The 15,760-nt window shown below is 44.9% G+C and overlaps 1 protein-coding gene and 1 pseudogene across 1 annotated transcript in view; both read left to right on the forward strand.

The window, feature by feature from the left end:
- LOC146972861 (GTPase IMAP family member 8-like) overlaps nt 1-1,293 on the forward strand; it is a 76,824-nt gene extending 75,531 nt beyond the window's left edge. Inside the window, exon 3 of the mRNA XM_085803280.1 lies at nt 482-1,293. Within this exon, the coding sequence (XP_085659406.1) occupies nt 482-1,293 (812 nt within the window). The remainder of the gene's footprint in view (nt 1-481) is intronic.
- Nucleotides 1,294-7,825: 6,532 nt separating this feature from the next.
- On the forward strand, nt 7,826-9,961 carry LOC146972866 (uncharacterized; annotated as a pseudogene).
- The last annotated feature ends 5,799 nt before the right edge of the window (nt 9,962-15,760 follow it).

Genomic DNA, 15,760 nt, shown 5'->3' on the forward strand with positions numbered 1-15,760 from the left:
TCTATGGCTTTTACGAGCAGGTGGAGTGACAGCGGGGATGGCCAATCACATGTATGTTAGTGAAAAACCGAAAGAGCCAATCGGAGAGCGATATTTAGGGCACGCCACCAGATGCACATTTCTCCATGCCGGTCGGCGCCCATGTCCCTACCCAATTCTACGCCCCTGGTATCAATCATTCACTATGTCATTAACGAGACACTCTCTTACCCTTTAAAACAATGAACATGTTATTTTCTGACATGTGATTTCAGAGCTGTAACAGACTGACTGCACCAGTCTGATGGAATCAAACATGTGATGTATCTGTGATCAACATGTTAATAAACACAAATGTTTAAAAGCAGCTGTGTCTGTTCAACACATGGAAACATGAGACAGGAACATGTTGTAGAGTCTCTCTGATGTGTTGACAGCTCTGAGTCCTGGAGCTCAGGTGTTTCCTCACTGTCTCCAGCCTAATGAGCTGTGTTGTTTCCAGGGTGTAGCTCTGACCTGAGGGTGGTGCTGGTGGGTCAGGAGAGAGTGGGGAAGAGCTCAGCAGGAAACACCATCCTGGGGAGGAAGGACTTCAACTGTCGGCTCAGTGTTTCACCTGTGACACTGAGATGTGAGGAGAGAAGAGGTGAGGTTGGTGGTCATAGAGTCTTCGTGGTGGACACCCCCGGTCTCTTCAGCTCTGTGCTGAAGGACCAGAACCAGGTGAAGGCTCAGCTGGAGGAAGCTCTGAAGCTGAGCTCTCCAGGTCCTCACGTCTTCCTCCTCACCATCCAGCTGGGAAGATTCACTGAACAGGAACAGAAAGGTCTGGAGGCTCTGGAGAACATGCTGAGTCCTGATGTCTCTAAACACACCATGGTGCTGTTCACCTACGGAGACAGACTGGAAGAGGACGACATTGACCCCAACCAGTTCATCAGAGAAGACAAGAACCTGCAGAAGCTTCTGAAGAAGTGTAGTGGTCAGTACCAGGTGTTCAACAACAGAAGGATGGAGGACAGAGATCAGGTCCAACAGCTGCTGGACAAGATAGATTCAATCTCTGATGGAGGACGTCGGGTTTATGAGGAAAGACCTCAGTCAATGAGTCTGATGACCAGAGCTAAAAAGATAATGCGCCAAAGTTATAGGTGGGCATTTAAAAGCATCAGAAACATCTTCAGGTGGACATGTGACAGGATCTGGACCATAAATCTGACTGAGATTCTGATTCTGGTTCTGGTTCTGATTGTGGTTCTGAAATGTCTGGATGAATCTGGAGACAGCGGGAAGGAGAAGGAGGGCAGTAAATAAACACATGTTGAGATCAGATCATATCTACCCACCATTTTGAATTAATCTGCTACAAATGTGATCAATCACTAATCCTACATAGACATGTTGAAGGTCTTTGTTTAAAACCTGAAAACCACCTGACCTCCATCCAATCAGCATCAACCTGATGTAAAATGTGGTTGTTTAAATGTTTCAGTTGTTTTAACGTGTGTAGATGAATAAAAGTTTTAAAATGACTGGGTCTAAGTTCTTCTAGAGCTCAGATGATGAAGCTGTTTCTACTTTGTGTCTGTCTGATAAAACCATGAGTGTAACTATGGAAACACTTGACACAGTGAACCATGACACTGTTCACTACAGTCAAGTCCAACAGTGACACCTAGTGGCCAGTTGTTCACCTGCAGGTTCTGACATGGTCCCTCCAACCGGTTTACACTCTGAACTGGTTTATATTGGTCTTCACATCATAAGAACCAAGTGTGATCAGTTTTGAGTTGTTTTATCTGGGTTTATGTTTCACCACTTGCTACTATTATGAGACACAAGTGCATCACAGTGACAACTGTGTTTCATTGCATTAGAACGTGTTTAGAGTTTTACAAAAGCAACAACTGAGATCTGCAAATAGAGTTTTACTGTGTGAGGATTGTTACGGTATTGTCAAAAGGAGGTTCCATTCAGTGAATGAGTTTATGAGCAACTGATTGACACAACAGGAATTAATGTTATAGTAACTGAGAAAATCTGTAATATTCCTCATACAGGCTGTAAACTCAGTGTGAACTAACAGATCAGCTGCAGCTTCTTTTCCATTGACTCCACCCTCTGACTGAGAGCAGCTGATTTTTAACAGTGAAAACCTGACGTGTTTCTGAGGGAGTGTGTTGGGTGGTGGGGGGAGGGGGTCAGCAGATTATAAAGCAGAGAAAATGAAACTGAATGTATTCACTGCTCTTCAGCAGCAGAGACTCAACACATCGTCGTGGAAAAGACAAACATGGCTCAACATCAGCTTGGTTTTTTCTTTTCTTTTTTAGATTACTCTCTGTTTGTTAACAACAATGGTCAATAATGAGTTTTAATATTGTCCAACAGAGGCAGAAAATCCAACTGAACTCAGGATTGTACTTGTTTGGAAAACTGCAGCTGGAAAGAGCGTAACAGGAAACACCATCTTAGGAAGACGAGTCTTTGTATCTAAGTTGTCTTCATCCTCAGTGATGTCAGAGTGTAAGGCGACAGGAGATGTTGATGGTCAAACAGTGGCTGTTGTTGATACTCCAGGTTTGTTTGACACTAAAACAGAAAGGGGCGGTGCGTGGCGCAGTGGTTAAAGCGGCCGCCCCATGTAGAGGCTACAGTCCTCAACGCAGGCGTCCCCGGTTCGAATCCCGCGTCGGGCAGACCTTTCCTGCATGTCATTCCCCCTCTCTCTGGACAAATCTAGGACAAAACTGGACGTTATGGCCCTCGGCTTGGCACACTTCACATATTTTGGCCCTTGCCGAAAACTAATTGGGGAACCCTGCTCTACTCCTTATACTCACCAAAGTGATGTCCACGCCCAGCCTTCCTTTCATCAGGAATATTCATCTCCACACTATACATTCTTTCATAGGGATAACCCCCCCTTCCTGGCCTTATTAATTCAGTTCCCTCACCAACCTTCACCAATGTTCACCCCTCATCTTCTCAACAGGCCCACAAAAGCTCCCAGGCAGTGGGTTGTGCCCAGCCAAAGCAACACAGCCCCCCACCAGGATCTGCATCTCCTCATCCATCTCAGAAGGAGTAATCCACCGCCCTCATTTTTTCAGCTGCTTTGGTCCACGTAGTTCAGACTTTACAGTCAGGCTATATGTGTTTGGGTTAACTGTATTGTTTCGTCTTTCTGTCAATATAGAAATTGTAGGTGGGACCATTAGCCCACTTTTGGTTCTAAATTAATGTTCATTCAATGTCATGCTCAGAGTAGCCTGGAGTTCACCTTTTGCATTAACCTCAAAACACCTTACATGCTAAGGAGGAAAGAACATTCCTGGAGTTTACAGATTGTTTTAAGCAGCAGCTAGTGCTGTTAGCAATGATTTGATTTAATAACATTTTCATTTAGAAGAGCCACTGTTTTGAACAAAGTGGCAACGCAGAAAGGTCTTTAGTTTGTTGTGGAATAACACAAGGACACAAGGAATAAAAAAAATAAAAAAGAAACAGAATAAAAAAAAACATTCTGTACAGCTCCTCTGAGGGACTTTCAATGGGAATAAAAATCACAATTCAAATAAGGTTTACCATAGTCAAAGTTGTCAAAGAAATATAATAATTTGAATAAACTCCTTTAACATATGAAAAATGACCACAAAGAGCTGTGACACCTGACTTCACTGCTGTGTAGCAAAATGTTGGGTCAGTGCTTCCCTGACTCTTACGGGTTCATGTCTGCAACATTGTACAGGTCAACAGGCACTCGAGGTACATCATCGGCCCCAGCTGCATCAGGATCCTCAATGTATGCCTCATTGTATTTTTCGCAAATATTATGCAAAATGCAGCAAGCAGAGATGACTGCAGGGACCAGTGATATGTTGACATCAAGACGTTTTGCCAGACACCTCCATCTACCTTTTAAACGGCCAAATGCACATTCCACTGACATTCTGGCCCTGCTTAATCTCTTGTTAAAGTATTGCTGGTCTTCGGTCAGATTTCCTGTCTCAGGGTAACCCTTCATCAGCAGTGAATGAAGTGGGTATGCTGGATCCCCCAGCAGCATGATGGGGACTGGTGTGCCTCTGATCTCCTCGGTGGTCTACGGTTATGATGAAAAAAAAATTACCCATACTGAATGACAGCCACAAATCTACCAAGGTGTCATTACTGAATGACCCACATGTTGAAAAAAATACAGCAAAATATTGTTGCTGATTTGTTTGACAATGCGTGGCAACAGATGAGTCAAACATTATACTCCATAAGGATGGGAGTGACCCATGTGCTAGTTTGAATGTCAGAGAAAGTATAACTCACATCTGGAAAAAGGACTCCTCTTTCACCCATATCATAGATCTCGGAATTCCGAAGAACCCGGGAATCATGCACACTTCCTGGCCATTAACGTTTGTGAAACTGAGGAAAAAATGGTTATTGATGACCAAGATAATCAGTGGGGTAAATGCAGTGAAAGAAACATGAGAAAATAAGTAAGCTGATCATTGAAAATGGCTACAATGAATGACTCTGATTGCATTGGGGTTCTTCCTCTCATTTTATTCATTACTTCATTTAAAACAGGGACAGTGTAGCCTACAATAAATATATTGCACAAGATAAAGCACTATACTGATTTACATCTGTTGTCCATGGGCTTATCTACATGCACACATGTAACAATATAAGTAATTATTCCACATGACAGTACACGTTGATGACAACTGATCACACAACATGAAAAATGTTTCTCTCCGCATACGAAAGTCGCTGACCCATTCGTCATCATGCCAACTTGCCGCAATGTTATCCCACCAATCTTGACTCCTTTCCCGTGTCCACACGTTTCACTGTACCGTTGTAACACTCATTAATGTTGCATACGCCCACGCCTTAATAATAATTCTCTTTCTTTTCCTTCGCCTAAAAATGCGGCTATTTCTTTGGGCACCTCCAAAAAGGTTACGGAAGCACAGGGCTTGAAATATCACGTGTTTCCTCGCCAACCATGTTGTTTACGTTTTTCTTCCTCTCTGATGTGTGTCATTAACCTGCGGCTGGGCCAGCTGACTTCCTCTTCCGTTTTTGTAGTCAACAGCGTTTACGCATGCGGGTCGTTTGCGCAAGGAAAGCAGGTGTAACTGCAGAAATCAGATATGGGTCACTTCTAATAGAACATGTAAATAGACAGTCAAAAAAATCGGATATAGGCAACAAATCGGAATTGGGCATCAAGGCCTGCAGTGTAAAGACAGCCTAATTAACGAGTCTCTGGTGGCCGTCTCTCTCTAGCGCGCTGGCGCACACACACACAAACATGGGCACATGAACAGGTCGCGCCACGGTAATAAAAAAAGCACCTTGCTTCGTTTGTTTTCGTTTAGTTTTTTCTCCTCCAAATCCCGATCACTTGCAGTCTAACATTGAACATCTTTATAATGAAAATATTAGAATAAGAAAATATGATTAAAATAAAAATAAAATATTAATATTCTTTAAAATGAAATGGACAGAATGGTGTTTCTGGAGAGTTATAGGAAAACAACAACAATGTAAATCAAACCAAACTGTGGCCCGTCACACTCTCAGTCAACATGAAAGTGAACTCATGTCATCCTCCCAAACTGAAGCCTTCTCTGTTATTCAGGATTTAGTCAGGATGCTCCTCCAACTGGTAGCATCAGCTGTGTTACAGTAGTGACTGTGGAGCTTCCTACATGCCCCCTGCTTTCAGTTCAGTCCTCAATCTTTATCATTAAATAAAATTAAAAAAATGCTCTGAGAACGCATCATTTGGTCGATGTAGGGATGAAGGTGGGCCGCGAACATTTTTTAGATTGTCAAGTGGGCCCTGAGTTGGAAAAGTTTGGGAACCCCTGATCTAAACAAAAATCTGATAATACATAAATTGCATCTAGACAGCATGGAAATGTTGGTGGTGTGTTTTTAATGATAAATGTTTTGCTTCATAAGAGAAAATCTGATGTTTAAAAATGCCACTCTTAAATTGACTGCAGTTGTTCCCATGAGAGCAGAATTCAAAATGTTCTAGAAAATTTAGATTTTGAGATAAAATTCTGATATTTGCCAAACTTCATCAACCATGACTCCAAAATATTCTCATTTTTTTCCAGGAAGATTGAAAATGTATTTAGCAATAATTGGATGGTATATGTTTACAGTACTGTTTACAGTCAAACGTTTTCATGCACTGTAGGCTCAATTTTAGATAAATCAAAAATCTGTGTGGATCTTTTGTGGAGGACGGTCTGATGATGCTCTCTAGCAAGTTTGGTGTCAATTGTGGGGGGAGATAGGTTTAATAAGTTTTACAGATTTTGAAAATGAGCGATGGACTCCATAATTTGTAATGAGTTTAAGTGGACAAAAGTTTCAGCAGTATTGGGGCGACATTTTGGTGGAGTTTCAAAACTGTAGCATAAGCCTGTAAATATTCTCATTTGTCCAGGTCATTGTTATCCCAAAGAAATTTAAATCAAACGCAACTGGACTTGGTTATAAACTGTAGCATGTACCTTTGCTTTGGTAGAAATTATTTAATTTAAATGCTTTAAAGGAATTCCTGCTCATTTTGTAATCAATTCATAGTCAAAGCAGTGGTGGGGGATGCTTGGAGATGGTAATGTTCTGGAGCAGGTGTGAATGTTCAGGAGTGTAGGGTGTGGTGGTAAGTTGGGGGCTGCATGCATAGCTACCTTTTAGGATGCTAATCACAGAGTATAATAGGTTAGCCGGACAGTATTGTGTGACTGGTGAAATGTGTGAATGTGTAAACACTTTATATTTTACTCAATTTCCCTACCACCCCAACTTTTCCTGCATGTTATCTACAAGCTAATACGCATGTGTATGATTTATACATAAACATTTGTTTCACATTTTTCCATTTCAGAGGGACAGATCCTTGATACAGTGTTCTGGATGTGAGTGTTATCATCCAGAATGGGTCGATTGATTTGGACATGATGTTAGATTAAACTGATGCAAGTGATGCAGAGTCAGGTGACAATACCTGTGGACAAGTGGACAAAGTAAACCAACCAGGCACTTATTGCCCAGTCAATGTGGACATTGAGTCCCGACCAAAAAAACACACCATGCTCCATGACTGGTATCGCTAGTAATATGCATATTGGTCCCAATAATATTCTCTCCGGTCCAGCTCTCACAGAAGATGTACTTTCCCTCCATACACCATTGGAATACTTCTGGAAATTTGTGTCTGAACATAATAAGCTCTAACAACAAACACAAATGAGTTCAGTGTTTAAATGAATGGAAGTTCAAACACTAACGAAAAGGAAATGGAGCAAGTGTGGTGTGTTCATCTTTGCTTTCTGGGATTATCACTGCAAACGAACATCAAAGTTAATGTTTTTGTAATAAATTACTATTTATATGTAATACTCTGATAAATATCAGTGGTATTTATTTCATTATTTTCATGGGAATAAGTTAAGTATAAAATGCCAGTTCATGGTGAAGTTAAAATCTACATAAATAACTATTTCATATAAATGAGGTATTAAAATGTATAAATAATTAATGTTTGAAATGAGTAACTTTAAAAAATATCATTTCATGGGGTGTGAATGCCTTCAGTGACGACGCGCTGGCCAATCAGTGGAAGGCAGTCTGCTGACATCACGTTTAGTATCGCTACGGCTCACTTGAAACCAGGGTTGAGGCGTTACCAAAGAAGTAGCAGGTACCAGGTGGGAGGGGCTGGAGGAAAAGAGGATAAAACCGAGTAGAGCCGTGCTGTACCGTACTGAGCTAGTGGAAAAGCACCAAGAGGAGGTCCCGTCTGACCAGGACCAGGATGAAGGAGGAGAACCTGGACCGAGAAATTAGCGACCTGGATAAGAACATGACTGCAATTAAAGAGGAGAAGCAGGATCCGGATTTGTTTGGGCAGACTGGGACTACGGGGGAAGAGCAGGACGCGGTCCACCAGGACAACGAGCCCTCCGGTCCGTCCGGTTCCGGTCCACAGGTCTGTGTTTCTGTTTTCAGTGGGAGCGAGTCAAGAGATGAAGCTAACAGCTGTTTGTGGTTCACTCAAAAGTTTAAAACCTAATCTGCCTGCCTTTATTTACTGCTGTAGCACTGTTACGTCACTTAATATTTTTTCATGCGAGAAAGTAACTGTTTAACTTCTTGAGTCAAGTAATGGAATGTTTTATTTTCAGTAACGGTAACAGAGTTATAACGGGGGAAACACTAACTTTTTGAGCCGTTAAACGCCCTAATTCCCATCACTGGTTACTATATCAACTCAAATGCTGACATGTTTTGCTTAGTTTGAAAGTATAATTTGAAATAATTCTGCTTGTAAGATTTGCATTTATGAAGAATTTAAAAAGGAAAACAAAACAGCAGCATCAACAAGCTGTGTGATGACGATGATGACGGTACTTAATGTCCATTCATCCATCATTGATCTGTCTGTTGCCATAGAAACAAGATCACACCAAGGAGAAATCACACAGCTGTAATGGGTGTGGGAACACGTTCAGGACCTCAGGTCTTCTGAACACTCACCACCGGCGACGCCAATGTGGACAAACGCCGTACAGGTGCGAGCAGTGCGGCACATCGTGCACCAACTTGTTCGGACTGAAAATTCACCAGCGGATCCACACCGGAGAGAGGCCGTACAGCTGCGAGCTGTGTGGGAAGGCGTTCACTACCTCCGGAAATTTAAAGGTCCACCGGCGCGTCCACACCAGAGAGAGGCCGTACAGCTGTGAGCAGTGTGGGAAGGCGTTCACTACCTCCGGAAATTTAGCGGTCCACCTGCGCGTCCACACCGGAGAGAAACCGTACAACTGTGAGCAGTGTGGGAAGGCATTCGGTAGCTCCAAAGAGTTAATGATCCACCAGCGCATCCACACCAGAGAGAGGCCATACAGCTGCGAGCAGTGCGGGAAGGCGTTCGCTACCTCTGCAGAGTTAACGATCCACCAGCGCGTCCACACCGGAGAGAAGCCGTACAGCTGCGAGCAGTGCGGGAAGGTGTTCGCTAGATCCGGTGGGTTAGCGGTCCACCGGCGCATCCACACCGGAGAGAGGCCATACGGCTGCGAGCAGTGCGGGAAGGTGTTCGTTAGCTCCAGTGTGTTAGCGGTCCACCGGCGTGTCCACACCGGAGAGAGGCCATACAGCTGCGAGCAGTGCGGGAAGGCGTTCTCTACCTCCAGTGGGTTAGCGGTCCACCGGCGCAGCCACACCGGAGAGAGGCCACACAGCTGCGAGCAGTGCGGGAAGGCGTTCGCTACCCCCAAAGAGTTAACGATCCACCAGCGTGTCCACACCGGAGAGAGGCCATACAGCTGCGAGCAGTGCGGGAAGGTGTTCGCTAACTCCAGTGGGTTAGGGGTCCACCGGCGCAGCCACACCGGAGAGAAGTCGCACAGCTGCGAGCAGTGCGGGAAGGCGTTCACTACCTCCAGTGGGTTAGCGATCCACCGGCGCGTCCACACCGGAGAGAGGCCGTACAGCTGCGAGCAGTGCGGGAAGGCGTTCACTACCTCCAGTGGGTTAGCGATCCACCGGCGCGTCCACACCGGAGAGAGGCCGTACAGCTGCGAGCAGTGCGGGAAGGCGTTCACTACCTCCAGTGGGTTAGCGATCCACCGGCGCGTCCACACCGGAGAGAGGCCATACAGCTGCGAGCAGTGTGGGAAGGCGTTCACTAACTCCGGTGGGTTAGCGGTCCACCGGCGTGTCTACACCGAGTGCCGTTCAGCTGCGAGCAGTGCGGGAAGGCGTTCGCTCGTCCAAGCGGTTTAAAAGCCCACCAATCAAGAGAAACCGTAAGTGTGTGGGCAGTGTGGGAGGGCCTTCAGCAGGTCCAACCACCTGAAGAGACACCAGCAGCTCCACAGCAGCTAGAGGACGGGACGGTCTGGTCCTACACCTGAGCAACTAACGATTATTTTCATCATTGATTAATCTGTTGTTATGTAAATGATTAATTGATTAGTTGTTTGCTCAATAAAATGTTGAAAAAAAATGTTGAAAAATATCGGTGTTTATCAAACCACCAGATGACGTCCTCAAATGTCTTGTTTAGTCCACAAACCAAAGAGAGACTCAGTTTATTGTCATAAAGGAGCAAAGAAACCAGAAATATTCACAAGAAGCTGAAATCAGACAATTTTGACTTTTTTTCTTTATAAACTCTTAAAACTGATTATTGTGTAACCCCTCTTTCCCTTAGTGTTTATAATCTACACTGAGGTCACACCCAATAAGAATAAAACAGGTCCTAGGTTCTCGGCTAAAGATGGTGAATTCACTGGGGTTCTCTGAGCCAAGACCCCAAAATTGGCCTCCCACAATCGAACAGGTGGGCAATTTCTAGTTTGTTTTTTTGACTTGGTAGACATCTCTAGTGAACAGTTGATAACCATTGCAAACAGGTAGCTTAGTGGTGGTTTTCATGTGTTGAATAGGTGGACTGGTAGAGTGGAATCTTGAAAACTGTGCATAGTGCTTGTTCGGTATTTTGCTGTTTGTTGACCACTAAGAGTGCCTAAATCACTTCAAGGATGTTTTTCCCTTTTATCAAGACCCTACTGTAATAATAATAGACTCACCTCAGGAATAAATGAATGAAAATGTGATAAAAAATCAGAATATACACATGAAATACGTTTTTAGAGTGTTTTACTTTTCATGCAATAACAAGAACAAACAACTACAACAAAATATTTTTTACACAATTAAAATCAACTAAAGAGCTTGCTCCTTCTGTCACAAATAATGTGGAGCATACTGCCAGTATAGTATTTCAAGTGTCCCTCTGTCAACGACCTACGCCTGGCCAACAGCCTGAACGAGTTCTACTAACCCTAACCCTTTGAAAGACAATGGGACAGACCACCAGCCATCGATCAGCAGCAGCTCCTCCACACCTGGATCACCTATACGCCTTTCCCACTGGCCAAAAAACCCAGTTTAAACCCGCTAACAATTGGGTTTGGTAGCAGTGGGAAAGGCTCACCGACCCTCATCAAACGACTCGGCAAGGGACGCGGGTTAAAATCGCCTTCAATCGGCTCAGCTCTGATTGGCTTGCAGTGGGAACGCCAGACCTGGGTCGCTGACCAGACGTGACTGGCGCATTATGACGTGGCGTCACGTAATGCTCAACGTCATCACGTAAATTAGCGGGTTGATTAGCATTCCCACTGCAAGCCAATCAGAGCCGAGTCGATTGAATTTTGAAGTTTGAATTTTAACCCGCGTCGGTGCGCCTTTCCCACTGCCACCAAAAGCCGATTGTTGGCGGGTTTTAATGGGTTTTTGGGCCAGTTGGAAATGGGTATATAGAGTAGAGTAGAGAATACTTTATTCATCCCTAGGAAGGAAATTCAAATTAGTCCAGTAGCTCACACGACAATGACACAAAAAAGAAAGAAAGATGGAGCAGGGGCGCCGGATGGAGCAGGGCCGCCTGATGGAGCAGGAGCTCTGGATGGAGCAGGACCGATGGTGAAGGGGCAGCTGGGTGGATCAGGATCATTGGTGGAGGGGCCAAATCATTTTGCTTATCTGCCCCACTACTACATTCCTCCATCTTGCAGCAAGGAGAGAGGCGCCGTCCACCACCGCTGCTTTCCTGGTCAGTCAAGGTGCCATGAAGTGGATGATCCAGGCCATCCAGAATTCCCTCCTCCTTCTTCAGTGCTCTAGTGCCTCAGATAATAGTCTGTATTCTAGCAACAACTTCATGGAGAACTTCAGATGGAACGTAAGCAGTTGCCATTAGGTGGGATGTACACAAGTGTTGTTAGGATTCAAAAAAATAAAATAAATGTCTACTTTCTGAGTCTTCACCAATATCTCCAGCTCTTCATCACTCTTGTTGGGCAGAGAGTTGATATTTCCAATGATGACTGACTTCAGAAAGGACCGATAGGACATCTCCACCTCCCAGCCTTTACCTTTGCACCAGCAGCAGCACGACATCCACCACAAAAGCACCTCTTCATCTCATCTGGGACAGGATGGTGGTGTCCTCCAGATCTGTCCATTTTCAATGAAAGAAGCTCATCTCTGAAGAATCTCTTCTCACCACAGAAGCATCCATCAGTAGATAACAAAAAACACAAAAATGAAGCAAATGTTGAGTAAAAACTCAGAGCTACCAGACTTTGCTGCTCCCAGTTCAAGCGCATGTTCCGGAAAATATGTCTCCCCCTCCACCCTGAAGCACTGCGCCAATCAGCTGTCTCCAGTGTTCACTCACATTTTAACACCTCACTGGAGACCTGTCATGTGCCAGCTTGCTTCAAGGCCTCAGTCATTGTTCCAGCTCCCAAAAAGACAAGGCTCACTGGCCTTAATGACTACAGACCCGTTGCTCTGACTTCTGTGGTCATGAAGACTTTTGAGTGCCTCGTCTTGACCCACCTGAAGGACATCACGGATGATCTCCTGGATCCCCTAAAGTTCACCTACAGAGCCAACAGATCTGTAGATGATGCTGTAAACATGGCCCTCCACTTCATCCTCCAGCACCTGGACTCCCCAGGATCCTATGCCAGGATACTGTTTGTGGGCTTCAGCTCTGCCTTCAATACGATCATCCCAGCTCTGCTCCGTGACAAGCTCTCCCAGCTTAATGTGCCTGACTCCATGTGCAGGTGGATTACGGACTTCCTGACAGAGAGACAGACGGTAGTTCGTGAGGCTGGTGAAGCATGTCTCTGACACCCGGACCATCAGCACTGGATCCTCCCAAGGTTGCGTCCTTTCTCCTCTGCTGTTCTCCCTGTACACCAACAGCTGCACATCTGGACACCAGTCTGTCAAGCTCCTGAAATTTGTGGAGGACACCACCCTCATCGGCCTCATCTCTGATGGGGACGAGTCGGCCTACAGGAGCGAGATGGACCCTCTGGTGTCATGGTGCAGCATGAACAACCTGGAGCTGAACACTCTGAAGACAGTGGAGATGATGGACTGATGGACGATGGACTTCAGAAAGGACCCACCTGCCCTCCCCCCTGGTTGAGTCCTTCTTCTTCCTGGGCACCACCATCTCCCAGGAGCTCAGATGGGAGCAGAACATCAGCTCCCTCACCAAGAAGCCTCAGCAGAGGATATACTTCCTGCTGCAGCTGAAGAAGTTTCACCTCCCTTTGAAGATGCTGGTGAACTTCTACACTGCCACCATCGAATCCATCCTCATATCCTCCATGTCAGTCTGGTGTGCTGCAGCTCCGACCACAGACAAGGCCAAGCTGCAGCGTGTCATTCACTCTGCCCAGAGGGTGATCGGCTGCAGCCTCCCATCCCTTCAAGAGCTGTACATCTCCAGGACCCGGAGACCAGAGCCAGGATAGCTGCTGACCCCTCTTACCCTGGACACAAACTCTTCCAGCCCCCCCCCCCCCCTCCCCCCCTCCCCCTCTGGACCAGGACATGACGCCACAAGAACAGTTTCTTCCTCTCTGCAGTCAGCCTAATGAACAATGCCCCAGTTCCCCCTACATAACCCTATGGATGTAAAATGCTATAATGTTAATGTCATCTTTACTCACTTCATCTTAGCCTTCTTAACCTTGGATGTAAACCATTAGAAATGTTACCTGTATAATAGGGTTGTTCGGTATACCGGTACTAGAGTGGTACCGGGGTACTGACGCATTTAAAACGGTACCATACTGCGCTTAGATGGGACCGGTACTTTCATTTTGCGCCGCCGGCAGCGGTGACGTCGCCGCGTGAAGTCGCCGCATTGTAATTTGAGCCGAGGCGAGCGAGTGAGCGAGTCACAAACGAAGCAAGGTGCTTTTTTTTAATTACCGTTACAGCGCCACCTGTCCATGTGCCTGTGTTTGTGTGTGTCTGTGTGTGTGTGCGCGCCGCGCGCGAGAGAGACGGGCCGCCACAGACTCGTTAATTAATGCAAACAGCTGGTTGATAAGTTCGTTTTTACCGCGGATCACCACTGGCATGCTCTCTGTCTCTGTCTCTGTCTCTCTCTCTCTCTCCCTCTCTCTGTGAGTGAGTGAGTGAACAGCGCTACGCGGAGATGAATTAACGGAGCGATATTGCGTTGATGGGGGGGGTGGGGGGGGGGGGCTTGGTCTTGATTCTGTGGCGCTGCATATGGGAAACAATAGGTGTGTGTTTGTGTAAAATGAACGTTTGTGTTTCATTCTATAAACTACTGAGAACAATTTCTCCCAAAAATTACAACTGGTCAAAATAACAAAAAATGATGCAGTGTTTTCAGACCTCAAATAACGCAGTTGATAATCATTTTTAAACAGACCACTAATGATTTAATTTAGGAAGAGTTCAGTACTGATGCATATGTTATAGTTCTAAGATTTTCTATTAAAATAAAGTCAATAATGACATTTTTTGTGTTCTCTTTTTATTTGGAAAAGTACCGAAAAGTATCGAAAAACATGTTGGTACCGATACCGGTACCAAAATGTTGGTATCGTGACAACACTACTGTATAATGTGATTTCACAAAAGTCCTCTGCTACTTCCTGCTAACAGCAGTATTAAAGCCGATTTTCCCACTCGCTCACTCATGCACCCAGAGGAATTGGTGCCAACTAGTGGTGCAAACAAAGATTATCTGCAGGGCCTTTCTGCAACTGCAAAGGTGCTCTAAATCATCAGTTGTGGCACACAAATTATGAAATGTGCAACATCGGAGAATGGCCACTATTGGTGTATGGGATGTTTATGGTCAAAATAGTGAATGCATGACAAATATTGTTAAGCTACTCTTCTGCAAAGGTTATCATACCAATTAATAATCTGGACATATATAGGAATAATAAAACAACAACAAGAATTTGCCCACCCTTTCGATTGCGATTGGTGGTCTGGCTCATGGACTAACTATGGTAACTACACAATCTACTAACAATAGCGATCCACAAATTAGGGCTGGGTATCGGTACTCGATACTTTTTAGGTATCGACCGAAACAACCCAGTACCAAGTAGTATCGAAACTGCGCCTGTCAAACGATACCTGCAATTGGTTCTTTTTGTACCCAGATCAAGAAAAAAATGACTGTTTCTATGGTTTCGCTCGCAGCCAATCGCCACAAGTGTTCTTCGATTCAATGTGTGGTGTGATTGGTCCACCACCGCAACAACAGTTTGTACGGCGGTGAAGCGTGAAGCGTAATGAGCACTCATCTAAACAAGGAAGTCTTCTCTCCCGGTGTAAAACGTCAATATTTCCCGGCCGCTTCTAATCAAAATCCACACCTTGCAGAGTTTGCGCTGCACCTCAGTTTTTTTTTTACATCAAACCAACTTCATTCCAAAGTCATTGCTCTCTAGTGATCAAAAAAACTTTAAGACAAACAGATCGGGAAAACATGTTCATTTTAATAGATTAAAAAAATTGCAAAAATAATATGTGAGTAACAGCTTCTCTTGTCATTTGTCCTACCTCTTCCTGCCTAAATGCCCTTCTACACCAATGGCGCCGGAATGGGGGGGGCCAAGGGGCCATTGGCCCCCCCACTTTACGGCCCTGCCCTGCTCTACCGGTCGCTGATCACCATAGGCCGCTATCCCGGTTTCAATAATTCCCCCGGTCCCACCCACATCAAATGAAATAAACCAGTAAAACATAGAAGAATCTTTCATTTTAAATCAAATCTAATGCTCTGTCTATAGTGCAGCTGAAGTAGCAAGAAGAAGAGCAGCTGAGGATAACTGCGTCATACTGTGATATGTAATAATAATCTTTGTGTGATCTT

The sequence above is a fragment of the Trachurus japonicus genome, chromosome 16 (assembly GCF_045865225.1).
Source record: "Trachurus japonicus isolate A0001 chromosome 16, Traja_1.0".
In the NCBI taxonomy this organism is placed as follows: Eukaryota; Metazoa; Chordata; class Actinopteri; order Carangiformes; family Carangidae; genus Trachurus; species Trachurus japonicus.